This window comes from Leptosomus discolor, chromosome 14 (genome assembly GCF_034619465.1).
Source record: "Leptosomus discolor isolate bLepDis1 chromosome 14, bLepDis1.hap2, whole genome shotgun sequence".
NCBI lineage: Eukaryota > Metazoa > Chordata > Aves > Leptosomiformes > Leptosomidae > Leptosomus > Leptosomus discolor.
This window is the reverse complement of record NC_141404.1, coordinates 17,016,672-17,041,002: the sequence shown is the minus strand read 5'-3', so window position 1 is coordinate 17,041,002 and position 24,331 is coordinate 17,016,672. Positions and strand designations below refer to the sequence as shown.

Sequence of the window (24,331 nt, the reverse complement as noted above, 5' to 3'; positions counted from 1 at the left end):
CCTCACCAAAGTGGGGTGGGGGAGCAGCAGGTCTCAGCACCGCTTCCCATCAGTGGGAAAGGGGCTGTCGGGGTGGAAGGGGCTTGGTGACAGCCCCCTCCTCACCCTGGGGACGGACCCTTCGCAGCACCGATCCATCGCCCACCCTGCTTCCAGCGGCTCCCTGAGTCAGAGTTTGCACCTTCTTGCCCCCCAGCCCAGGGTGTGACCTGCTGGGGCTGTCCCCACGTGGGATGAGCCGTGGGCCGTGGGCTCCAGCCACCCTGCCTGGAAAAGCCACCAGTGCAGGCAGCTGCCAGCCATGCCCAACACAGCCCCACTGTGCCCCAAGGGAGAGCAGCGGGGTGCTGAGCCCTCCCCAGGACCCGTGGGAACACCGCGAGCCATCCCGTCCTGCTGCCCAGCGCTGCCGTCTCCTTGTCACAAGCACATGGCGAGCGCGGCCGTGGCCAAAGCTGGTGGCCCAGTCCCTCTGCCGAGCCCCTGGGCAGCAGGACCCCACCTGAGACACACCGAAAGCGAGTGGCTACCTGCTGGGGATGTGTAGTGGCCCCTCACTGTGGCCTCTCACCCTGTCCTGCCCCGTCCTCCCCTGCACGGGTGCGTGTCGGGGCACGGGTGGGAGCAGGCACGGGGCTGAGCCGGGTCCTCGGGCCAGCAGCGTCGAGCACATGATCTGTTGTGGCAGGTTCCCTGCAGCCTGGAGCCAGCCCCGAGCGAGCGCTGATGATGGCTTTAATTGCTTTCAGATTCGATAGCCCAGCCCGTGACAGCCCGGGCGGCAGCGGCCACCGCAGCCCCAGCTGTGCCAGCCGGCCCCGGACCCCAGCAGCCCCTCACCCAGCTGCCTTCGGCTGGAGAGGCCAGGCAGGAGGAGGAGGAGAGGAGCTGCTCTGGGTTAGGGCTTCCTTTTTCAGCCCGGCCAAGTCTTCTCCATGGCCTGCCCGTGCTCATGGTCCAGTGCCTGTGCCACCGCCTGAGCCTCATCCCTGGGGAAACCTGGCTGGGGGACAGCACAGCCCCCCCTGGCATGCCATTGCAGCCCTGCTGTGAAGCCACCCAGCCACGTGTCACCATGACCCCCAGGTGAGACCCCCCCACAGCAGCTCCACATAGCCCCCCAGCCCAGGGTGCAGCTCTGCTGTTCCCCCATTCAGGGTGTGGGGAGATGTCGGAAGGCTCTGCTCACCTGTCGGTGATGGGGACAGGGCAGAGCTGGGGACATGGGGGTGGGGGGTGGTCTGTGATGCAGTGGAGACCCAGGCTGGCCCTCTCTGGGGGCTGCATGTCACCCCCTGCTGCCTCTATGGCCATGTTGGGGGGCTGCCCCCAGGGCAGTGGGGGGGGGGGGGATGCCCAGGGCTGACCCGGACCTCAGAGGTGTTCACCCCTGTCTGAAGGTCCAACTGTTTCCAAGCATCAGGTCCTCACCCTGCTGGGTGGTCTCTGGGATGGAGTGGGGGGCAAAAGGCTGCTCAGGACCCACAATGGCACCCATGAGCTGGCCCTGACCCAGTGGTTCCTGTGCTTACATCTTCTTCCTCCTCCTCCTCGCTGCCGGGCTCCATGCTGCCTCCCCCAGCTCCAGCCCAGCCCAAGCCGGTGCAGGCAGCTGCCGGCAAACTCTCTAATGGCTCCCTGCCTGCCTACTGAGGAGGGCATGCTTGAGGGGAGTGGGATGAGCACCCCGGCACCCAGAGCTCGCCTGTGCTGGGAATCCCAGCCTGAGCCACCGTCCCGGCACATGGTGACGGCCAGACTGTGTGTCCTTGCTCGGGGGGACTGGCTGGGAGCCCTGGCCCCAGCAGCACCCGCTCCCTCCTGGGGTGCCAGGGTGGGCATGGGGTTTTCTTGCAGGCAGCCCCCCCCACCCCACGCCCCAAACCCCCATCCTGGTGTCTGCAAATTGGGCAGCGGCTGCCGCGTGTGAAGGTGGACGCTCCTCCATCGCTCGCCAGCTCCTGGCAGAGCAACAGACTCAGCCGAGGATGAGGAGGGGGGCCTGGGGCGGTGGTGTATGCAGAGCCTCCTGCTTGGCTGAACCAGGGCGGTTGCTCACATCCCCGATCCATTATTGCGGGCAGTGCCGGCGGGTGGTCCGGGGCAGGGATTGCATTATTGACGAAGGGGGAAGGCAGACCCCGGCGCAGGCAGCGGTGGCGCAGGCAGGGCCCCCTCCTGCAGCGCTCAGCCCCGGGCAAAGCACTTTGCCCGCGCCGCAGAGCCGCAGAGCGGGCAGGCCTGGCCCGGGGCAGCCAGCCTGGCAGCCGCAGCCACCGCAGAGCGCTTCGGCAGCGGCCGGCTCCTGCGGCGGCGAAGCATCCTCCTTGCCCGGGATGATGCTGGGCTTAGGGCACCCATGAGCGCACCCTGGGGAAGGTGGCACGGGTGGGCAGCGATGCCCTTGCAAACCTCACCCTGGCACCGGTGCTGCCACTCTGCCCCTCTCCAGCCCGGCGCAGCGCTGGTGCTACTCTTTTTTTTTTTTTAAGCCTCTCTCTGTCTCTAGGCGGAGATTTGTGGCGTAAAATGCACAATATGTTCTATCTGCCCTGTGGGAGCCATAAAATATTCACCAGCAGCTCCCATTATAGTCAGAGTGAATCACGGAGAGCGCTCGAGCCCTCGCTCCTCAACGTGCCCCCTCCCCGTGCAGCCCCAGCACGGCTGCGGGGCCCTGGCGGTGCCGGTGCCAGGGCCTGACGAGCGGCCAGCGCCCGCCTGGATCCCCCAGCAAGGACCCACATTTCCAACTCCAGCCCTGGGAGACACCCCTGGGCTCGGTGGGGTCAAGGTGGTGACCGTGCCGATGGGCCACTCAATGCCTTCGCCTGCCCTAGCATCTTCACGGTCACCCAAGGAGGAGCAGCCACAGCCCTGTGCGCAGAGGGGACCAGGGCGATGGGCAGCAGGAGCAGCATGGTGGGCTCACGTGCCCACGGCAGCCTGTCCCGCCAAGCATCCCTGGGGTGGCTTGTGCCGTCACTTGGCTTTTTGTAGCCACAGCCCCTTCAGTGGGATCTTACAGCCATGCCAGGGCCCAGCAGGCCAGCCCTTGCCTGCTTGCTGCCTTCGTTGTCACACACACACTCCAGCCTCTCTGCTGTCCATACGCATCGGTACAACAGGACTCTTCCTCCATCTCCCCACTCCCTGTCCTGCTGTCCCTCCTTCTGTCTGTCCTTCCCTTCTGAGCCACCGCTTTCACGGCCTGTCCCCACCTCCCCTTTCAGACCTCAGGCTTAAGACACAACGAAGTCAAGGGATGACCAATTTACCGACGGAGCAACACTCTACTCTGAAGCTGAGGCGTCAAATACGATTTTATCTTTGGACACCCAATCACAGGTCATTATAAGGCAGTTAATGCTGGCTCAGCCCTGGTGAATCATGCACAATCACAATTTGCTTTCACCTCCAGCCCTTCCATGGCCTCACCGCTGCTCTCAGCCCAGTCAGTGACCCTGGGGGCGTCCTGAGGGCTCCCTGCAGTGTCCTGGTGGCTCAGGGCCATGGGCAGCGTCACTGCCATCCACATGTCTGCTCCTGGGAGACACTGGCCCCTCCACACACAAGCCCATCCGGTGCCTGAGTGTCCCTGGATGCACCAGGCACTGCCTCACCAAGCTCCCGGCACGGCAGGATTCGCCCCCAGCACGCTGGGTGGAGCGAGGCTCGCCAGGACATGGCCCCAGAGAGCCGTGGCCCATGGGGAGGGCAGGACACGGTTGCCCGCCTGGACTGGCCACGCAGCCACCATCACAAGGGCCGTCGCCTCGGAGTGTCCTTGGAGCACAGAGGCGGGGAGACCCCGTTCACGCGTGGGGCAGCAGCTTCAGCCCCACAACCCCACCGGCAACCCCGGCAGGGAGCGGGCAGGAGGCAGCAGGGCCCACGCAGGCAGGCTGCCCGCCGAGGCAAGGGGCTGCGCGGCCGCGAGGGTTAAATCCTGCCTCCGCCGACACGGCTCCTCTCCCTGAACAGAATGAGCGGAGAGGAGGGGAGCGTGGCAGTGCCCTCCCCGCCAAAATTAACTCTCCATCTGTTTCTCCCCGGCTGAGGCTGATGGCTTGTGACAGGGCCTCCTGAATGCAAAGATGTTTCGCCCGGAAAAATCTATTACAAGTTGCTGTAAGAAAGACCGAAATCCTCTCCTTCTGTCTCTCCCTACTGGTCTCAAGGTGGCCACCCCGGGCGAGAGCGGGCTGGCGCGCAGCCGGCCGCCTCCGCTCAGCCGGAAAGTTCTCCCCAGCGCCAGCCTGCCTTGCCCCCGGCCCCGGCGGGGAGGCAGGAGAGAGGGTGGGTGCTGCCCTGGGTGGTGGTGAGGATGGAGAAGCTGCTCCTTCATCCCCAACCTGGGCATGGCGCAGGTGACGCACCGGGCACGGCTCTGGCACCATCGCAGCCCTTGGCCAGCCCGGAGCCCCTCGTGACGCGAATGGGGAAACTGAGGCAGGAGGTGCCCAGCCCGCCGGAGGGTGCTCGAGCCTACCGGGAGCTGGAGCCCCACGCCGGCCTCGGCACCCAGCACCCGGCATCCAGCACCCAGCACATGGCACCCGGCACCCAGCATTCAGCAGCCAGCACTCGGCACTCGGCACTCGGCACCCAGCACTCAGCACATGGCACCCGGCACCCAGCACTCAGCACCCGGCACCCAGCACCCGACACCCGGCACTCAGCACCCAGCACTCAGCACCGAGCACTTGGCACCCAGCACCCAGCTCCCGGCACCCGACACCCAGCACTCACCACCCAGCACCCAGCACCCAGCTCCCGGCACCCAGCCCCCAGCCGAGCTCCGGCCCCTCCCGGGAGCTGGAGCCGCTCCCCGGCCGGGCAGCGTGCGGGCAGCGTGCGGGCAGCGTGCGGGCAGCGTGCGGGCAGCGTGCGCCCTCTCCCGGCCATGGCGCAGCCCTGCCGGCCCGGGAGGGGGCAGCTGCCGCTCCGTTAAGGGGCATTTCTGGGTTCCGCTTTATTGTCGCCCCTCTCTGCTCCCCTGCGCGGCCCTGCCCGCCCCGCACCGCGGCTAAAGAACCCTGAAACTCCAATTCAGGAGTTTTTGGGGGGGGGGCTCAGCTCTGCTTTCAGGGCACCGACGGATGCCCCCCTGCTCCACAGAACCGGCTTCAAGACTCTTGCTTGGCCCCCACAATCTCACAGCCCTGCCCTGCCGTCCCTCCCGCTGCGGCACCCGCAGCCGAGCCCAGCGAGACCCGGGAGCTTCAGTAAAAAACAAAACTTTATTTGGTCCATCAGAACCTGAGTTTGAAAACCACCCATGGATAATTCGTATCATACAGGGATTACAGATCTGATTTACAATTGATAAAATATCCTATGTTTCTGAAGAGTTGGACAGTATTTACAGGGTTAAAAATATTCACAGCTCAGAAAGACAGAAAGAGAGAGAGGGAAAAAAGTGAAGGACAAATCATCCCGAGAAGAAAGGAGTGCGGAAGAGAGAAAACAGAACAACGAACAAAAATACAGAGAGAGCTTGGCTCAGCAACCCCAGCCAGGGGGGCCGGGAAAGTGCCAGGGCAGGTCACACCCCCTGCCTACCCCCCTGCTCCCTGGGGGGAGACAGAGGGACATGCTGGGCAAACCCCACACCCTGCACAGCCCCCAGCCCAGCCCAGCTGCTGGTGCAGGGTTTGGGGCGCAGGCTGTCCCCCAGCATGGGCCCTGCCAGGACAGGGCCCAGCATCTCCCCCCCGCCCCCCCCTTGAGCTGCAGGTCCACAGAGCTTGGGAAGGAGAGGGTGACAGCGGGGGACCCCCAAAACACACACACACACACGTACACACACACAGAAGCCTGTGCCAAGCCGGAGAGCCATGATGCCCTGAAACCGTGCGGGTCAGCCCCCGCCATGGAGCACCTCCCGGGGCCAGCAGCACCCCGAGGCTCTCGCAAGCCTTCGCCTTGTGCTCATGGCCTTCCACGGGACTTGGCCCCTGAAGGATGGGGCTTCTCTGCTTCCCCCACCCCAAAATCACAGCACCCCCACCCCTGGCACCTGGCAACGTGGTAAAGCCACGGGAACCGCTCCCCAAAAGCTCGGGTCTGTACCTGCTGCCCTTCACCCCTCGCCTCCGCAGGGCAGTGCCCGGGGGGGCTGAGCCCAGCTCAGGACGCATGGCTTCTCTCCAGGCACTGCTTTCAGCGGCCGCCTTTGCATAGTAACACTTGTGTGATGAGTTGAGGGGGGTCCCTGCTGCAGCAGCCCCCGCCCCCAAGCATCACCCCCTGGCCCTGCTCCCCGTCCTGGAGCAGCGCTGGAGGAGGGCACCTCTGCCTTTCACCCCGAGGGGCGGTGAAAACTCCTCAGGGGCACCTTTCCAAAACAACCCCATGCTCTCTCCTCCCCAGCCCCAGCACCGGGCACAGGCGAGGGGGTCCAGGCACTGCAGCAGATCCTCGCCATGAGCAGCCAACACGGGTGGCACCGCGGCAGGGTGACCCTGGCATCCCCCCGGCCCAGCTACGGTACCTCGGTGCAACGTTGGTCCTGGCAGCAGATGATGGGGGGCACAAGACAGCGGGAAGAGCCTGGGGACAGACGGGGGGTCACACAGACGGACAGACGTCAGAGGTATATTCTCTTTTTTTTTTTTGCAGTGCCAGGGCCCTGGCACCACAGGAGGGGGCAGAGTCCTGAGCGTGGTGCCTGGGAAGGGCCTTGACAGCAGCCTCCAGCCCCCCCCTCTCCCGCAGCCCCTCACTGCATGCCCGGGGCAGGTGGAGGGCACCGGGCCCCAGCGCGGGTACGGGGCAGGTGGGATCCTGAGATGGCCCCGCGCCCCCCAGCCACTCCTCATAAAGTGCGTGGGGTGCCGGCGGTGCCAGGGCAGGGGACAGCGGGCAGAGCTGGTCCTGGCCCTGAGAGCTCGCCCCGGCCCCACGGCGCAGGGCAAAGTGCTGGGTGGATGCTCCGGCTCTGCCCCACGGCTCAGCGCTGACAGCTCGGGGGGTGACCCCAGGCCAGAGGCTCAGTGAAAATAAGGGGGGAGCGGAGCGGGGAAGGGGAGGCGCTTCGTCATAGGGGCCGGGGACCGTGGAGGCCGGCGACCTCGGGCGTGAGCAGCGGGTTGTGGGTGCCCTTGGTCGACATCCAGTCATTGAGGAAGGCCTGGGTGGCTTTGCGGTGCGCCAGGCGGTGGGTGATGGAGAAGCCGGCGTTACCCTCCAGCTGGGAGAGGATCACCAACACCTGCCTGCGAAGAGAGCGACGGGCTCAGGGCCAGGCAGCTGCCTCTGCCCCGGCAATCCCATCCCCTGCCCCTTACCCCAGTGCCCACCCTCTGCCCACAGCTCCCTCCTGCCAGCCCCAGGCTCTGCCTTGCTCTGAGCCCCCTGCCAGCACCTGCCTGCCCTCGCCGGGCAGCCCTGCCACCGACCCGCCCCTGCCTACCCCGGACCTGTGCAGGGGGGGGACGCTGTCCTGCGTTTTGAGGCTGCCGCGCGTGGAGACGACGTTGAAGCTGTCGGTGCAGTCGCACTGGACGTGCAGGTAGGACTTGGGGTGCCGGTTCTCCACCACCACAATAAGCCCTGCCCAGCCGTGTGTCAAGTAGTAGCAGGTCATCCCCTCGCGGCCCTGGGGCAAACAGCAGAGTCAGGGGTATGAAGCCTCCGGGCACCCCTGCCTCCAAATCTCAGCCCCTGGGCCAGCACCTTCCCTCTCCAGCCAAGGGCTGCCCATCGGCTGGGGTACCCCATGCTGCCCCAGGGAGCAAAAGGGGTGGGCAGCCAGGGGATAGGAGGGGACTAGGTGGCAGCCAGAGGTGGCACAGCCCTGCCCAACTCCTGCCAGACTGAGGACACAGCAGACGCAGGGTCCAGGCTCCCGCTGGCAGCATCACCCTCTCCCCACCACAGCCACAGCGAAGCCAGCCCCTGCCCTGTGCCATCCACACTCACCTCATGGCGCTCGCCCTTGTTCTCCGTCAGCAGGATGATGGCATCCGCCAGCGTGGTGGGCTGTGCCTCCACCTGCTCCACCATCACCAGGCGGGAGCTGTAGATGGCCAGGATATAGCTGGAATAATCGGCAGCTGGTCGGCTGCTGGTGGGACTGGCAGCTGCAGAGACACACAGACAAAGTGGGGATCAGCGAGACTGTCACTGAGCCCACAGCCCCCGGGAGCAGGGTGCTGCTGGGATGCTGCACGTGCAGGCAACCTCCACCCCCAGAGCAAGGTCCCCACGGTGAAGATCAAGGGCTTTGCCACCTCTGCCTCCCCCAAAGTCTCCGCTGGGAGGGCAGCCCAGCCCCTTACCCTGGGTTGTGGAGGGGCCTGCCGGGGCGGTGCTCCAGTGGTTGAAGGCACAGCACACCACGGCGTACTCGCCCGGCTCCAGCATGACATCGCAGTTGACAAACTTCTTGACAGCTCGTTTGCTGTGAGCCATCAGCCGGCCCAGGCTCAGCTTGTTCCCGCTGGTGAAGGTGGCCCGGAAAACCATGATGCACAGATCCAGCAAGTGGCTGTCCACTGTGTCCGACCGCCTGCGCCAGGAGGGGAAGAAGGGCGACATGTCACCTGAGTGCCGCCTCGCACAGCATGTGGAGGCCACGGGCAGGACGGCAGATCCAGAGGAAAAGTCCTCCTGCTGCCCCAAGCATCCAGCTCCAGGAGCCAGCATGCACTCGGGGCTTGGGTTTCGGCTAAAACACGAGCAGACCCTGAGAATTGGAGAAAAGGTGATGGTGGCCCATGCCCGAGCTCTCCGACCCCGTGGGACGGCACAGGGCGAGAGGGCGATGCCTTTGGGATTTCTCCCGGGTCCAGGTCCCTGCCTGCAGCCCGTGCGCTGCCCAGCTCACCTGCTGCCCTCCTGGAAGAGGGCGAACTCCAGGGCAGCACGCTCCAACACCGTCAGCGATGTCACTGTCACCGGCCCGTTGGCCTTGTTGGGGAACATGCCCTGCACACGCACCTCGTGCCAGTCTGAATGGAGCTTGCAGATATCCACAGAGTCAAAGTACCTGTGGGGAAGGTGAGCTCAGCCCTGGCGGGGTCCTCTGCGGGCACACTGCTCTGCCCGCCACGCCCCAGCACGCTGCAGCTCAGGCAGCTGGGAGCAGCAGGTACCAGCAGGTCACCCACACCCTGCACTGGGGATGCCCAGTCCTGTCTTGACCCCCGTGCCCCGTTTTCTGTCCCCTGCCTGGCCTCCTGGGCACTACCGTACTTAATGAAATCGCTGTACTCCATCCAGAAGACGCCCTCGCTGCTGCCGTGGGGCATCAGGTCATGACGCAAGGGAGCCGGCCAGTGCGGCCACTCATCGGACCAGCTGCCGTTCCAGGAGAAGCGGCCCCAGGGGTTTCGGAGCCGCAGTAACCTGGGGGAAAGAGAAAAACCAGTGTCAGAGGCGCAGGAGGAAGAAGAGTGCAAGGAAGATCACCTCCAAGATGCTCTCCCAGCTCTGCGGACCGAGGCAGCCCCCCTGCAGAGGGCACCACATCACTTCTGCCCCTGCCTTTCGAAGCCCTCACAGCATCCTAGACCTAATTTGTCACCCCCACCGTGGCCCCAGATGCCCTCGTCCTGCAGCTCTAGACCTGCTGCAGTTGCCCCTGCCCCAAGGGCCTCCAGCCAGGCACTGCAGGGAAGGGGCTCGGCAGGGAAGAGACTGCCGAGTGTGACATGGCTGAAAACGGGGCTTCAGGCAGCACCCAGGCTGTCAGAGGCAGGACCTGTTTCTATCCCCCCACCCTCCAAAGGCGAGAAGGGTGCCCTGACTGCCTCATTGAGTCGAAAGAGCTCAACTCAATCCTCTGTGTCTTGTGAAACCAGGTGAACGATTCTGCACCATGGGGCGTCCTGGAGCAGAGCGGCCCTGGACATGGAGCCAGTGCCGGGCAAGGACAGCTTACGTGACAACAGCACTTAGTGATACCCTATGATGGAGAAACAGCCCTTGCTGGCCATGAAGATGGGACACTGAAGAGTCCCAAAGGTCTTGTCTAGCATGCACTCAATTATCTGTCCCCAGGGTTTCTGCTCAGGCTGCTGGCACGTACCACGGCAGCCTCCACCCCGAACTCACCTGAAGCCTTGGACATCCCGCACGTCCAGGATGGAGTAGGCGTGCCGTGGACGCAGACCCATACTCTCGTAGGCCACGTCGTCCACTTTCATGTTGCCTCCGCCACAGGATGCGCCCATGAGGAACCTGCCCAGGGGACAGCAAAACCCTCGTTGTCCTGCCAGACCTGGTATGGGGGGGAAGCTCGTCCCTACTGCACAGGACACACTCCCCCCCCCCGGAGGCTCCTGGATCTTCCCTCTCTGCAACACCACCATAAACCTCCCCAGAGCAGCGCCCCAGCCCCAGTGGCCAGCACGCTGCCTGGGCAGCAGTCAGCTCCCTCCACCCGCTCACGCACACACTTGATCTCAGGCTCTGTGGTGAGCTTCTCTGAGCAGTGCCCTCACCTGCAGGGCTGAAAGCTCTGCCCACACACAGCAAAGGCTTTGCCCAAACCTCACCCATGTTCTGCCAGGCCTTGGGGTCCTGCCTGTCTTTGCTGGCTGGCAGGGCTGGGCCACACCGAAAGGCAAGCGGTACGGGCCCTTTCTGCAGGGGTGAGGACAGATTATTTGAGGCGGGAGGTCTGCACCAGCCAGGCTCGGGGGGACAACCGTGTGCCTCAGCACCTATCAGCCGCCCATGTGGCCTCGTCCTGCAGGCTGGCAGGAGCAACCCTGCCTTCAGCCAACCTAACTGTCCTCCCGCTCCTCCTGCCGGAGTGATGAGCAAGAGGTCTTTGCTTTTGCTTAGTCTCCTACAGGCTGCCTGTAGTCGTGCCCAGGTATGGCCAGCAAAGATGCCACGTGCGGGTGGGAGACACGTGCAGGGTCAAGCACTCAACAATACAGAAAACCTCAAAGCAAAGCAAGTGGGCTCAGTGCTAGCCACTTCCAAACTCCTGCAAGACAGCAGTAGACATGCATGGGGAAGTTCACCAGGATTTTAATGTCCTAAGAAAATTAAAGGAGGAGCAATAATTTCTTAGAGCTTAGAGTGGGAGCTCCAGATGAGTGCCAAGGGTGGTGGACTCCAGCCTAGTAATGCACTAGCCCCTCTCCTCTGAGCCCCTACAAACAAGAGCGGCCCCTCCCTCACCCCCCTCTCCGAATGTCCGTGCTCCTGCCACATCCTGCCTCGTCTTACCCAGCCTCCTTAGAACTCAGCATTTTGGCCCAGATGAGGTCAGTGTCAATGGGCTCCTCGCGAGGGTTAGTGGAGCTGACCTGCAGCATCAGGCTCTCGCAGGGGGCACCCGTTAGTGTAGCCAGGCCTTCAATAGCACGCCCCGCCTGGAGGGCGAAGTACGAACCATGAAGCTTGGCCAGCGCCTTCTCAATGAGGGCGACCCACAGCTGCTTCCTCTGGGCCTGCGGGAAGAGGGAGAAACACATCACGGGCCACCCTGGGCAGGGGGTGGGAAAGCAAAGGCAGCACAAGCGGCCAAGGCAAAGCCCCCCTCACCCACCCCCTGCCAGCCCTCGCGCTGCGACAGGAGACCGAGAGGCAGGAGCAGCGAGGCCAAGGCACCAGCGGGTTCGCGTGAGGCCAAGGGTGACCCCATTCGCTGCCTGCTCAGTGTTGTGTTTGCGCAGTTTAACCCCCCTTGGGAAAATGTCCTGGAGTGAACGTCCAAGAGGCCTGGGTGCCAACAGAGCTGCACCCTGAGGTGCCCAGGCAGTCAGGCTGGCAGGGGTGGGTGTCCCCCTTGCAAGCCAACAGTCCCTTCCTTCTGCTTCAACGTGGATTTACAAAGGTTTCAATAATGCAACAGGGTGTTGAGCACATCTGGAACAGCTGCCTTTCACTCGCACACCGCTGCAAACCAAAACCAACACTCCTTTGGTGGAGGAGGCTGCCTAGAGCACACATGGCCGTGGGACCGATTAGATTTCACCCAGGGAACAGAGACACCGTTTCAAGGACAAGCTCCAAAAACTCCCAGGCAGATGGGCCAAGTCCTCCACTCCTGCCCAGGGACGGTGGCAAGATGTAATTATAAGATGCAAGTTCTGCAGGGGGGAAACTCTCTCACTCTGGTGCCAGGCTGCGGCTCTTGGCCTCGTGAGGCTGATGAAAGATTCGGAAAGAAACGCAGAAGCTGCATCAACGCACCCAGAGGTTTGCAAAGCCTCCGTCGGCCGCGGCAACGCGGGCTCAGGGCGCAGCCTTTCGCACCGCGTCCAAGTCACCACTGCAGGTCCTCGGCGTGCCGCAGGGCGCAGGCACCAGCCGCGCTTTGCCTCTCGTCCTGGGCATGTTGAGGCTGCAGGGAGACACCTCTGCTCCAGCCCCTGCCTGCAGCGAGGACGTGAAGAGGAAGACGTAGGAGGACAGAAGGCAAGAAGCCGTTTGCTGGCCTCTGCGTCCCCAGCAAATGGGTTCAGTACCCAGTGCCTGGAAGGCAGCAGGGGAAAAGCACGGGTACACAGTGACTGTGTGCGACTCGCAGGTGGCAGCCAAGAGCTGGGAGAGGAAAGGAGGGCCGTGATGATTTCTTTCTGATGGATAAAGCCCGCTTACAAGTGCTTTTCACTGGTTTTGTGCCCCTTGCACCACAAAATCCATGTTGTTTCTTTCTGCCTGAGCCGCAGCCAGGGAGCTCAGATAAAAGCTTGATTTTCCTTTATTTTTAAAACTCTCTGGTTCTCCTTTTTTAGCCCCCACATCCAGCTCACGCAGCTGAACGCTTGGCAGAAAAATCTCATCACGATTCAGATGCCCCTGGAAACAAAGGCAAGGCAAGCCCAGCCCATGTGAAAACCTTCAGTCTTAAAAAAAAAAAAATTAAAAAAAAAAAAGCAGATGTGAAATGTGTAAGAGAGGAAAGATGGATGGAAAAGAAAAAAATCAAGTCAGGTAAATCTTATGCTGAAAATAAATGCATGTGGATCCTCTCTGTCTATGGAGAGGCAAAATGTAGACACAGGCTCCTTCTTCTTCCCCTCTCCAAAGATTCTCCTTAACAGGACCAGCCTCCAGCAGCCCTGACAATCATTTTGCCCCACTTGGTGTCCCCGGGGGAGGTCACCCCCCCTGCTGAGAAAGCAGCCAGGCAGCCCAGGCTTGGCAGTGCCGTACCTGTGCCTGCACGGTGCAAAGCCCCTGCCCGGACTCCTGCCCCTCTGCCCAGAGCCAGGGGCAAGCCGGGCGCAGGAGCCAGCGCTACCAGCCATGCCGGGACTGATGCTCCGACGCAATGAGCAGTCGCCCCAGGACTGGGTCACCTCCCCGCTGCAGAGGGCACAGGCTACTGGGCCCACTCAAGCTGTCCCGACATTAAGGTTCCCCAAATACTTATCTTCAGGCCCCATTTCCCCAGCCAGAGCCCTGTCCTGACATCTACACACGATGCGGTTTGGGGCTGTGTGTATTTTAAAACAGACGATTGTTCTGCAAACCCCAGAGTCCAATCCCACAGCCCTGGGTCCCTGTCTCCTCCTGACAGTGGCACTTTGTTTTGTTTGGCAGATTTTGCTGCCCGAGTTGCAATAAAGACGTTCTCAGTCTCCTTCATGGACATGATCCCAGCAAGTGCCCCTGGGCCTGGCAGGCAGGGCAGGGCATAACGCGCAGTGACATCCCAAAGTGGCTGAGGGAGCTTTGTTAACCCTAGCAGATGCCACCCGAGTGTGCTCAGAGCAACCAGGCACTGGCTCGAAACAGGCTGATTTGTCGTGCGATCCCCTCCCTCTCCACAGTCCCTCCCTGGCAAAGCCAAGCTGCCAGACCTCCCTGCAGAGGAAAGAAACGCTTTCCCTCAGCCCCTCGCAGTGCAAGATGCACAGGTTAAAATACTGCCCTTTTGCTGGGAAGAGTCAGGATGGCTTCCCCTGTGAGCAAAGTGGCTGCAGTGCAGGGAGGAGCGAGGGAAAAGCAACTGCAAATGAAACTTCTCCATCGCAGCCTGGAAAATGCCAAAAGGGGCCTAAATAGGTTTATATTATGGCCTCAAAGAGTTTAGCTGTCTTGAGGGCGCAGCAAAAAGCAGGGTCCTGAGTTGCAGGTGCTCCACACAGTACAGAGTAGGGGCCTCACGTGAACCACAGCAGGTACCTCTTCCCACTGCCTCCACCAGTACTCTCCTGGGAGAACCGGGGACAAGCCTCCTCCTGCCCCTGGAGCCCTGCCGATCCCCTCCCAGCATCCCTCTCGCCCCCAGGGCCGCTGACCTGCGAGAAGAGGAGGTACCCGCACTCGTCGCACGGCAGCATGTCATCCACCAGCACCGTGGTCCACGTGCCGTCCTTGCACAGCCGCACCTGGTAGGCGCCCTCGGGGCACAGCGTCCTGGTGATCATCACCCTCTCCACCAGCTCCGGCCGCTCGGCCAGCACGGCCAGGGCGCTCAGGAACCTGCCGGCAGGACGGGACATGGGACAGTCTCAGCGGGGCACAGGCAGGCAGCAGGCAGCTGCCCAGCCATGCAGCGCAGGGGACTGCGGTCCGTGGCTGCTCAGTAAGGGGTGAGGCAGAGGATGGGGTACGCGCCTGGGGGTATAAATGGGCTTGAGTAGGGCTGTGGGTCCCATCTGGAGCTGGGTGAAGGAGAGGAAAGGAGGAAGGGGAAGGAGGGTGTCAGCCCAGCTCGCTCCCCCTTACCAGCAGTTTCCCAACAGTCCCTGCAGGATATCCGAGGGCCTGGGTGTCCGAAACACCGACCACTTCACCGACCGGTCCTTGAAGATGCTACAGTTGATTTCATGAGGTCGCAGCCACTGTTTCACCCTCTGCTGCACACTGTCACCTTCCGGGAATCCCACAGACTTAGGCCCAGGGTGGAAACTGTCATCTACAAAATTGACTTTGTTCTGCGAGAGCGAAAGGCAAGGAGAGCATCAGTGTGCAGCTGCGAGGCACACAGCTCCCCGGGGCCTCCAGGCCTGGAAACCCTCCCCCTGCACTGCCAGGAGTGAGAGGGGAGCCCCCAGCCCTCCTGCCTGGCCCAGGCAGCCCCTTCCGATGCTGTGCCGGGGAGCGGGTCTGGGACCGGGCGCCTGTTGGCAACGGCACAGATGCAATTTGCGCATCAGGTCCAGCCTTCAGCCCTGCCAGGCGCTGGCTCACCTCTCTGGGCCCCGAGCTCCAGGCTGCGACTCAAATCTGCCTTTTTCTGTTTCACAGGAACCTCCCCAGGCAGGGACTGTCTCACACTTTGTGCTGGTGCTAAAAGCTGGACCATGGGGGACCTTGGCTGCTTCTCTAAGTGGCAAAGCACACGAGCAGCAAGCCTGCGAGGAGCCACCTGGCAAGGGAACACTCCTCAACCCAAGCCCTGTGGTAAGGGCTGAGCTGCCCCTGCTCCGGAGCGGACACGGGCGTTGCACGGGACTGCCAAGCCCAGCAAGGCACAGCACGAAGGATGTCAGGAGCACCTTTCGCAATTGGATTCCGCCCAACCACAACAGGTAAGCAATTCCAGAGCGAGGGTATCCCGTGTCTGAGCTCACCTGCAATAGCTGCTGTGTATTAAATAAAATAGGATGGACTGAAGGGCAGATAATCTCACAGGTATTCACCATAGAGGCAGGATGGAAGCACAGAACTTCACCAAGGGCAGAAGGGCAGCTTTTTCAGGAAGTTTAACACAGGGTGAAATAAGAACCATGATTTCTTTGTCATTATTAATTAAATGAAATTAAGTTCTTTCAGGAAAAGCCAGCTCTGATCTAAATTGGCTTTTATGCACACCGAACTAGTAGTTGTCCTTCCTCTTTTGTTGCAATCCTACGTGAATGCTTTCTACGTGGTGCCTCAATTAGCACTTCCAGCTTCTCCTTTGCAGAAGGGTGCTTTTCAGCTAATAGATGTCCCTGCTCAAATACCAATGCGGGCCAAAAAGGACACGTCCCAGGGCTGGCTGGCTTTCTCAAGGGGAGCATCTGTTCCGTGCCAGCTGACAAGCAGCCACCACTACCGATATCCCTGGAGATGGAGGTAAAGAGAGGCATGAGAGCTGCAGGGGCAGCATCAGAGGAGGGGGGAGAGGAGCAGGTACTCGTCATGCCCCGGCAGCAATGAGCCTGCTCACAGACGGTGCCAGCCGAGAAGCCCTGCTTATTTCTCCTGCAAGGGGATAAATCTGGGCACTGGACCTCCTTCACTCCTCCTGCTCTGCCAACAACCCTCTTCACACCGTTACAGACCAGAGATGTGACCTTCTCTGCTGCCACCTCCCCAGGAGCGCGTGGGCCAGGGAAGGCTGCTGCCCTGCCCGGCATGGCCTTGCTGCCAGTAGCGAACTGCCTGATGGGCTGAGGAGAAGGGAAACAGAGACGGGGCCTGCCCCAGCACACAGAAAGGCTCTGCAGGCAGAGGTGCCAGAGCATGGCACGGACAGCCAAGAGTCCTGGGTTGTCTTTCTAGCTCTGCAGAACAGGCTGATGCGTGTTGTTATTCAGAACGGGGGAAGGATGATTAATCAGAGAAGAAGTGTGAGACAGCAGGATAAGCAAGAGAGAGGACAGCACAAGACAGGGAAGCAGATGCCTGGAGCAGAGGGAGCTAGTGGAAGAGGTCAGCTCTGCTCTCCTCCCAGATGGAAGAGAAAGGGTAAAGCTAAAAGTGGGGGCCATGCACTGAGAAGTGTTGGAAAAGGCACCCCTGGAGCAGCAGAGGAGGGAGAGCCCATGGCAGGAGCTCAAGCAGAAGTCCTTGCAGGGAGCAGTGCAGCGAGCCGGGCTGCTCCACACAACTTGGGGCAGGGGACAACAGGCAGAGGAGAACTTGGCCACCCTGACACTCTCCTCCAGGGGAAGACTGAACAGCCTGTGAAACACCGCAGGCAGAAGGAAGCTTGGAGGCTGCCTTACACGCCAGCGTGAACAGGAGCGCTGGTGGGAGGCCGCAGGCACACCGAGAGCAGAGCCAGCACGAGTATGGGAGCAGCACTGCCCCACCACCACCGCCAGACCTTCCCGCAGACCTGCAGAGCCCTTGACTTGCCACAAACAGTGTCAGAACACAGCAGTGATTTAGTTTTAAGGGGATTTTCAGGAGGTGGCCAACGCTGGCTTAGCAAGCTGAACGGGCTCAGCCAAGGCTCCAACTGAGAGCTGTGCTGGATGGGGCAAGGCAGACCCCCCCTTCTTGGCAGCAGCAACCTGCTAATTCCACTTGGCCATCTCTCATAATTCATCCTTCAGGCCTGATTCCACTGGCTGTAACAGATGTTCCCTGCCTATGAAAGAGGCTGTTCGCTTGCTTAAAAGAGGGGGATAAGCAGAATCAGGGTGTCTCTGCTCTGAAGACACCCGTGTCTGTCAGGATGAACACCTAGCAATTAAAAAAATCCATAACCCCAAACCAGGATCATTCTCAACAGCTTCCCTCCCGAGCCAAACATCTCTGCGGTCCCCAGTCTGTGCAGCTGAGGCACAGGCATGGACACGCTCCTCGGCCCAGGCAGAAAAAGCCTTGTCTGTACGTCAAAATGGGACTGCAACTCCCTTTCCATCTGGTCCAGAAGAGCTGGAGGCATCCCCCAGAAGGAGGGCAGAGAAAGAGCAGCATTCACAGGAGCATCTTATGCCACTCAGGGAAAAAAATGGGGCCATCAAGAGCCGTGTTTGAGACTGGAACCCAATAGATTGAGCCAGATACTTCACAGTGGGAGGGGAGGGTGCTAGCGTGGCCTCCTGAGACCCTCACCTGGAGGCAGGGTGCAGCCAAACCTCAGCTGGCCTTCCCAAAACAGGGGTGAGCCATTTGCAGCCGCAGCTCTGCATTCACAAACACCAAAACCAAGAACGCCAAGGCCCAGCTCACGGTTCTTGAACACTTGCGGTTGCTGGCAACTCCTGCCAATCCCCTGAGCCTCTGCCTGCTGCATCCCCAGCTTTCCTGCACCCACACAGGCTGCAGCTGCTGCCCACAGACAGCGGTGCCACCAGCAAACCTGGACACACTCTTTCCCAGCCTTCCCCGCCCTTGGACAGGGAAGGAGCTGTACTGACCAGCTAAGAACGTCCCCTTCAACCCAGATGTTCTCTCTCACCGATTTAAAAGATCACTAGGTTTCAGAGTTAACACTCAGACTTCCCCTTGGACCAGAAGTGAACTGTATGGGTGGCCTTCACCCCAGAGATTATCTTGCACGGGCTTAAAATGTCACATTTCAGTGTTAACAACCAGCATCCAGCTGTTGCAGGTGAAGATCTTCTCTGGGACCCAAGATCCAGAAGGCAGCTTGCCTGTGCCAAGCTGTGCCCTGGGCCCACGGGGGAGGCAGGAAGGGGGCCCCCTCCAAGCAAAGCCAGGAGCAAGACTAGTTTAGCAAGCACTCACCTCCCGGCAGAAGGTCACGATGTTTTCCCACAGGGCTTTGGCCTCTCCCTCGTCCGTCTGCCGCCTCTTCTCCACGTGCATGCTCTCCCGCCTCTTCAGGGGCTTGAGGCCCTTGCGCTGGGCCACGTACTGCTGTGGGGTATGGCAGGCCACGCAGTGCTTGGCCTTCAGCTCGTTGAGCAAGGTGCAAGCGGGACAAGCCCACTGGCCTGGCCTCTCCTGCCCAGTGGGAAGCTGGGATGGGAAGAGGCGGGCAACCTTGCGGGCGGAGGGGGCCCTGCCGCTGCAGGAGGAGCAGCCGCCCTTGTCGCAAGCCCCGCAGTCGGGGCAGCGGGGGGACAGCTCGCCCTGCGTCCCGTGCTCCTGGAAGCCATGCAGCTTGGAGGAGCCACAGGCTTTGCACTTCTGGGCCAGGGTGGGATTCTTGAGGGTACACTTGGAACAGGACCAGGTGGTGAAGTCAGGGCTGGAGGGGCTGCACGGGGTGAATCTCACCGAGTCCCCCACCAGATTGATGGTGTCGCTGCCTTTCTGGGTGCTGCAAGCCTCGCATTTGCTGGCCCCAGCAGAGTTAAGCAGGGAGCAGGAGCTGCACTTCCAGTGGGACGGGCTGACCTCCATCTCCTCCTCCAGCACGCTCAGCCGCTTGTTGGACAGCAGCTCCTGGAAGCGGGCGGCTGGGGCAGCCCTGGCCTGACCCTGCGGAGAGCCCTTCTGCCCCGCTGCGCTCTGAGCCATGGGCTGGGAGGCTTCAGGGCCCGGCACCTGCAACTGGGGAGGCACCTCCCGACGGCTTCGGGGCACAGGGTTGTTTTGGAGTCCTGGAGAGAAGGGGCTGAAGGCTGGTATCTTCTGTGCCTCTTGTTCCATAGCCACTGGGCCCTGAGTGGCCACCGCGTCACCATCAGAGATCTCTGCAGAGACTAAAGGCTGCGGGGTAGAGGGGGCCATGTGAAATCCAGCAGGGGTGATGACTTCAGGGACGACCAGCGCCTCTGGCGGGATCTTGGGCAGGGAGAGCTTGCGTGGGCCACCACAGGCAGAGCAGGAGTTGGCCACCGGCGTGTTGTGCAGCGTGCAGCGCTGGCAAGCCCAGCCACTCTCCAGCTCCGCTTCATCGGGGCTCTTCCCCTCCGAGTCCTCGCTGCTGCTTTCTGCCTTGGTGGCCTCCTCCTTGGACGTGCCCTTGGGCTCCACAAGCACAGCCGGCTTGGGCAAGATGCCATTGATGACAGGCAAGGGGGAGCCGCTGGGCCCTGGCTCTGGGGTGAAGCCACATACCTCACAGGTTTCCTTGCCCAGAAAATTCCTGAAGGTGCAGCGGGCACAAGCCCATTTCTGTTCCTCCACGCTGAGCCGCAGGATGTGGTTGAGGTCAGGCTTCTGGCGAGGGGCTTCGCATATGGAGCACTGCCGCTGGCCAACGGGGTTCAGAAAGGTGCAGCGGGTGCAGGACCACTCGCGGACAGCAGCCATGGAGCCAGGAGAGTGGGAGTGGCTGGAAGAAAGAAGACAACAGTGTGAGGCTAAGGCCACCCGTATCACGCATTTCCTGGGCTGGCACAGTCAGGACCTTGCTTCCAGGAAGGGGACAACCATCAGTCCAGTCATTGCTCTCCAGTCACTTGTTCCTCTGGCACTGACAAAACATTTCTCCAAGTGCATGGCAATGCACTGGCTTCCACTCGAAATGCTTCAGGAAGGGCACAAGGAACAGCCCTGCAACCCTGCCGACCCCTCTCTCGTGGCAGGGATGAGCCCCAATGAGCAAGCACACCGTCTCTGCACCCAGCCTTAACAATTTTGTACATCTGCAGCTTGTTTGTAACTCTGGAGGAGCTGACACCCGGCTCTGCCTTCTGGCTGTTCCCGGGGTCAATTCTTTCCTCCCTCGCTGTCACTCCAGCTCACTTCTGTTTCACTTTCTGTTCCTGTCTCTCTCCTCTCCTTCTGGCTCACCACCATGGGCACACCACTTATCCACACTGGGATAACTGGGTTATCCCACACCAGACCCCACCAAGCATAGAAAAGCAGGTTGTGGTGTACAGTGGTGCTTTTACCTGGCTATAGCCTTCAGGGCCAGAAGCCCGGCCTGCCCAGCCTGCTAGCAGTAGCTCCGTGCCAGAGCCGAGGTGGGTTGTGGCGAGCTGGTGCTGGGACAGCTCACCAGCAGCTTCTGAGCTCAGCAGCAGCTCTTGACTCTCCCCAACCTCTGGCAGAGGCAAGGCATTTCTGATCAGCAGGCTTTGGGGGACACCGTGTGCCAGCTCCAGCTTCTGCCCCGCTTACCTGGGAAGTGGAGAGGCCACAGAGCTCTGCCGTCAGCACCAGCCCTCGGCCTCAACCTCCAGTGCTGCCTGGGACCACCCGAAACCCTGATGGGGGAATGGGTCCAACACACACCAGAGCTACCTCGTTCCAGGGCAGAAAGGCGTAGTAACGTTTTCTAGGCAGGTTCAATTTTCAGAAAGCGAAGCTCAGCAGCAGCACCACCTCTATGGGCCACGGCAACCTCTGGGCTTGCAGGGAGCAGCTTTCCCTCACCGCAGCCCTCCTGGTGCTTTCAGGAAGGCGATGCCACGCTTGCACGCATGCTGACAAACGGCAGAAGGAATCCCAGCCCTGCATGGTGGCCTTTGTCCCCTGCTTGGGGTCATTTCCTGGAGCTTCAAGCAAAGGTGGGGCCAAAACAGAGCTTTCTGCTTCCTCCTCCTCCTTCACACAAGGACAAACCAGTTCTCTTTCAGGTAAATGTGCAGAACGAGTCCAGAGCCCTGCCTCTGTGCACCCCTGCTCTCAGCTAATGTGGCCAAGTCTAAAGTCCCAACCTTGAACCAAGCTCCAGGTCAGCTGCACCTCTCTCCAGCTGAGCTGGTGCCCTTCCAACCCCTCCCACCCTGCCCTGCTTGCCTGAGACCCCAGGTAGGGCCAGCTCTGGTGGAGAAGCCTCTGAGTTCACCCCATGCCCTCAGCTCTTCCTGGGAACAGCAAATTCCAGGGAATGAGCAGCCTAAATCATGGAAGTTGCACCCCAGTGGGCTCACCACTGGCTCCCTCTCTAGTGTCCCTTCAGCAACCAAGTTCAACCACAACACTGTCTGGAATGAAGAGGGGAAATACGATGTTTTATGCCATAGAGGGCAGGCGCAGAAGCTATGAGATGCCAGGGCAGTCCACGGAGGGAATCAGGTCCTGGCTGGTCTCCAGCATCCCAAGCAGCAGCACCTGCACCACCAGCTTCCCAAGGTGGCTGAGCAGACTGCATTGCAGCAGCAGGGTCTTGAGGAGACAGAGAATGCAGCAAGAACCACCCTGGCGAGGAGAAGAGTGACCCTCCATTTGGCTGGTACATGAGAAACTCTCCTGGGAATACTCCAGCAGCAGCAATCCAACCACATTTACAGACCATGCTCCACAGCCATTGAAAGAGCAGCTCGCCCCTCACAAAGAGATCAGATACGTTCTTCAACTCCCTTCTTAAATCAAATGTTTCTCTAAATAAAGCCCAAACTCAAGAGAGCGCTTGAAAATTCATTTTGGTTCATATACCATGCCTTCACAGTTTGAACTTCACAAGGTATTTATTTACCAGAGTTATTTAAGGAGCATTTCTCAGCTAAGAGAAATATAAACATTGATTTTTTTCTGCCTGAAGTCCACAAGCTGCGAGCCACTGTCTAGTCCTCTCCCCCATGGCAGCACCATGCCCACAGCCGTCTGAAAGGGAGATCATTCCTCAAACAGAGAAAGGGAAGGACCATGTGCCTGGCTCCAGCAGAGGCAGGGAAGCAAACAGGGCCATGAAGGGCACCGTGATCCTGTCACATCCATTCCTCTTACTGGATGAGGTTCACCAAACCACAGGCATCGGCAACCTGTGCCATCCACGTGCATCCTCCTGCAGCATCCCATGCTGTCACCCACTGTACACCATGCTGGAGAGCACTGGCTCCAAAAAATCCACCTCTAAATGCAGATGCCACACTGCTTACTGCAGATCAGGACCCTCCAGCCACCAACCTTCCTGCTGCACACATCACTCTCGCACCCATGGTCCTACCCAGCAGGCAAAGGCTTTTAGCCATGCGACCACGGGACCAGGGAAAGAAACCACCTTGTCCCTTCCCATGCCAATCGAGAGAAGGGAAAAACCAGGACAACCTCCAAGACAAGTACCACACGAGGGGACAGTGGGATGAGCTGCATCACCAGACCTGCTTTGATGCAGCATCAGCAACAAGCTGTGGGCTCGGGGAATTAAGCATTGTTTCACTTGCCCAGGAGATCCAAGCTCCAGGCAGCAAGAAGGGAGGTGGAAGCCAGGACACTGCAGTGCTCTCCTCCAAGCTCCAATACTGGCTGGCCCTGGGGAGCTGTGATGCCCCCTGGCCACACTGTCCCCCTCCTGATCACCTTCTCTCCCGCATGCCACAGGAGTTGGGCCCCAAAACTGTCCGTTCCAGGGACACCACCCTGCTTTCTGCTGGGATTTCCACCTACTCGACTTCCTCCACTGACAGCACTCAGGAAAACCAAAGAGCCTCCCAGAAAGGCCATCAGCTCTTCCCTCAAAGGTCTGTGACTCCCCTTGCAGTGGCAGGGACACCAGTGTGGCAAGCTCTGGCAGGAGACTCCCCTGCCTGCTTCTCCCCACGACAGCTTGTGGTGCCCAGCAGCCACACAGCGTTCCCTGAAAGCTAGTGGGAGATGCACAGAAATAGGAGAGGACATGGGACACGGATCTTCAGCCGCTCCCCACAAGCCACCGGTTCCCCAGTCTTGACAACTGGCAGTGTGCTAGACTGCAGCCTGCTCCCACCAGACTCCTGCCAAGGACTGACGGACAATTCAAGTCCCTGCTTGGAGCACCAGCCTTAAATTAAGGGGCCAAAGATCACAGAGGGCACAAGGCTGGAAGGGCAGCACTGAACGCTGGTCCTTGGTCCATCCTTACACGGTACAAGCCCTATCAGGACATGGTGGGTCGTAGCAGCACCCTCTGTCCCACACCAACACCCACCTCTCCAAAATGAACTGGCTGAAGGAGAAACCCAACCACAGCCAGTCCAAGCTCTGCACTTCTCCCTACAAAGCCTGGCTGGCTCCTTTCCCAGCAGGCAACAAGCCTGCGTGAGGAAATACAGTTGTCTCCACCATCTATTCACCAGGCCCATCTGCTGCATGATAACACACATGCTCTACAGCCCCATAAAACGCAACTGAGATAAACATCGCCTGCCACCTTCCCAGGCGCCTGTGCAGGAGAGGAGCTCCTCTCAAAAGCAGCCGCTCCACAGCAACCTAGCAAAGTCATCCGCCCACAGAAGGGCTCTTCCTGGGAAGGGGCCACTTTGCAGGGAGCACGATGATGCAAGATCTCAGCAGCCCGTTGGGCTGGCAGCAGGGATCTGCTGGAGGCTCTTGTTGGGTGCACACAGCAAGGAGAGGGCAACAGCCACACAGCCCCGCACCTCCAGCAGCACCGACGGGGCTGGCCCCACATGGCCGTGCTTCCCACCACAGCAGTTATACCCAGCCAAGACAGGGTGCACGTCAGCTGGCAGGAGACATCACCATGTTGGCAGGACTGTACCTACCTTGGCAATCGCAGCGGTGTAATTAGATACTTAAAAAATAATATAGAAGGTCGTCAACCGGCTTTCAGCTGCTGGTCAGGTCCCAGGGAACCTCGATGCTCGCTCTGCCTTGCGGAGTTCGGAGTGCCAAAGACAGCCCACCGCCAAGGTGACAGCCTCTAGAGAGGGATGCTGGCTGGGATGCCTAGGCAGCCTTCGCAGGCAGGACCTGGCAGCAAAGCTGCCTGAAGGATGTGTGGCTGATTCCCTCTGGACACCGCTTCTGAGACCACAGAGCTGGTGGGGGAAGGCTGTCATCAGGAGGGAAGGAAGAGTCACTACAGGGACGTCACTTGCCCTTTGCTTCCCTCTGATGTGCACGAACTTCCCTCTCACTGAAGCTGGGCAGAATTGTCAGGACA

The 24,331-nt window shown here is 60.7% G+C and overlaps 1 protein-coding gene across 1 annotated transcript in view; it reads right to left on the bottom strand.

Moving 5' to 3' along the window:
• Window positions 1-6,916: 6,916 nt before the first annotated feature.
• Window positions 6,917-24,331, bottom strand: part of CAPN15 (calpain 15) — a 41,973-nt gene continuing 24,558 nt past the window's right edge. Inside the window, exons 2-12 of the mRNA XM_086472994.1 lie at window positions 18,331-19,828; window positions 14,647-14,855; window positions 14,217-14,400; window positions 11,191-11,414; window positions 10,063-10,188; window positions 9,202-9,354; window positions 8,834-8,995; window positions 8,286-8,515; window positions 7,927-8,087; window positions 7,425-7,603; window positions 6,917-7,220 (exon numbers count right to left, since the gene is read on the bottom strand). Of these exons, the coding sequence (XP_086329120.1) occupies window positions 7,043-7,220; window positions 7,425-7,603; window positions 7,927-8,087; window positions 8,286-8,515; window positions 8,834-8,995; window positions 9,202-9,354; window positions 10,063-10,188; window positions 11,191-11,414; window positions 14,217-14,400; window positions 14,647-14,855; window positions 18,331-19,828 (3,304 nt within the window). The 3' untranslated portion in view covers window positions 6,917-7,042. The remainder of the gene's footprint in view (window positions 7,221-7,424; window positions 7,604-7,926; window positions 8,088-8,285; window positions 8,516-8,833; window positions 8,996-9,201; window positions 9,355-10,062; window positions 10,189-11,190; window positions 11,415-14,216; window positions 14,401-14,646; window positions 14,856-18,330; window positions 19,829-24,331) is intronic.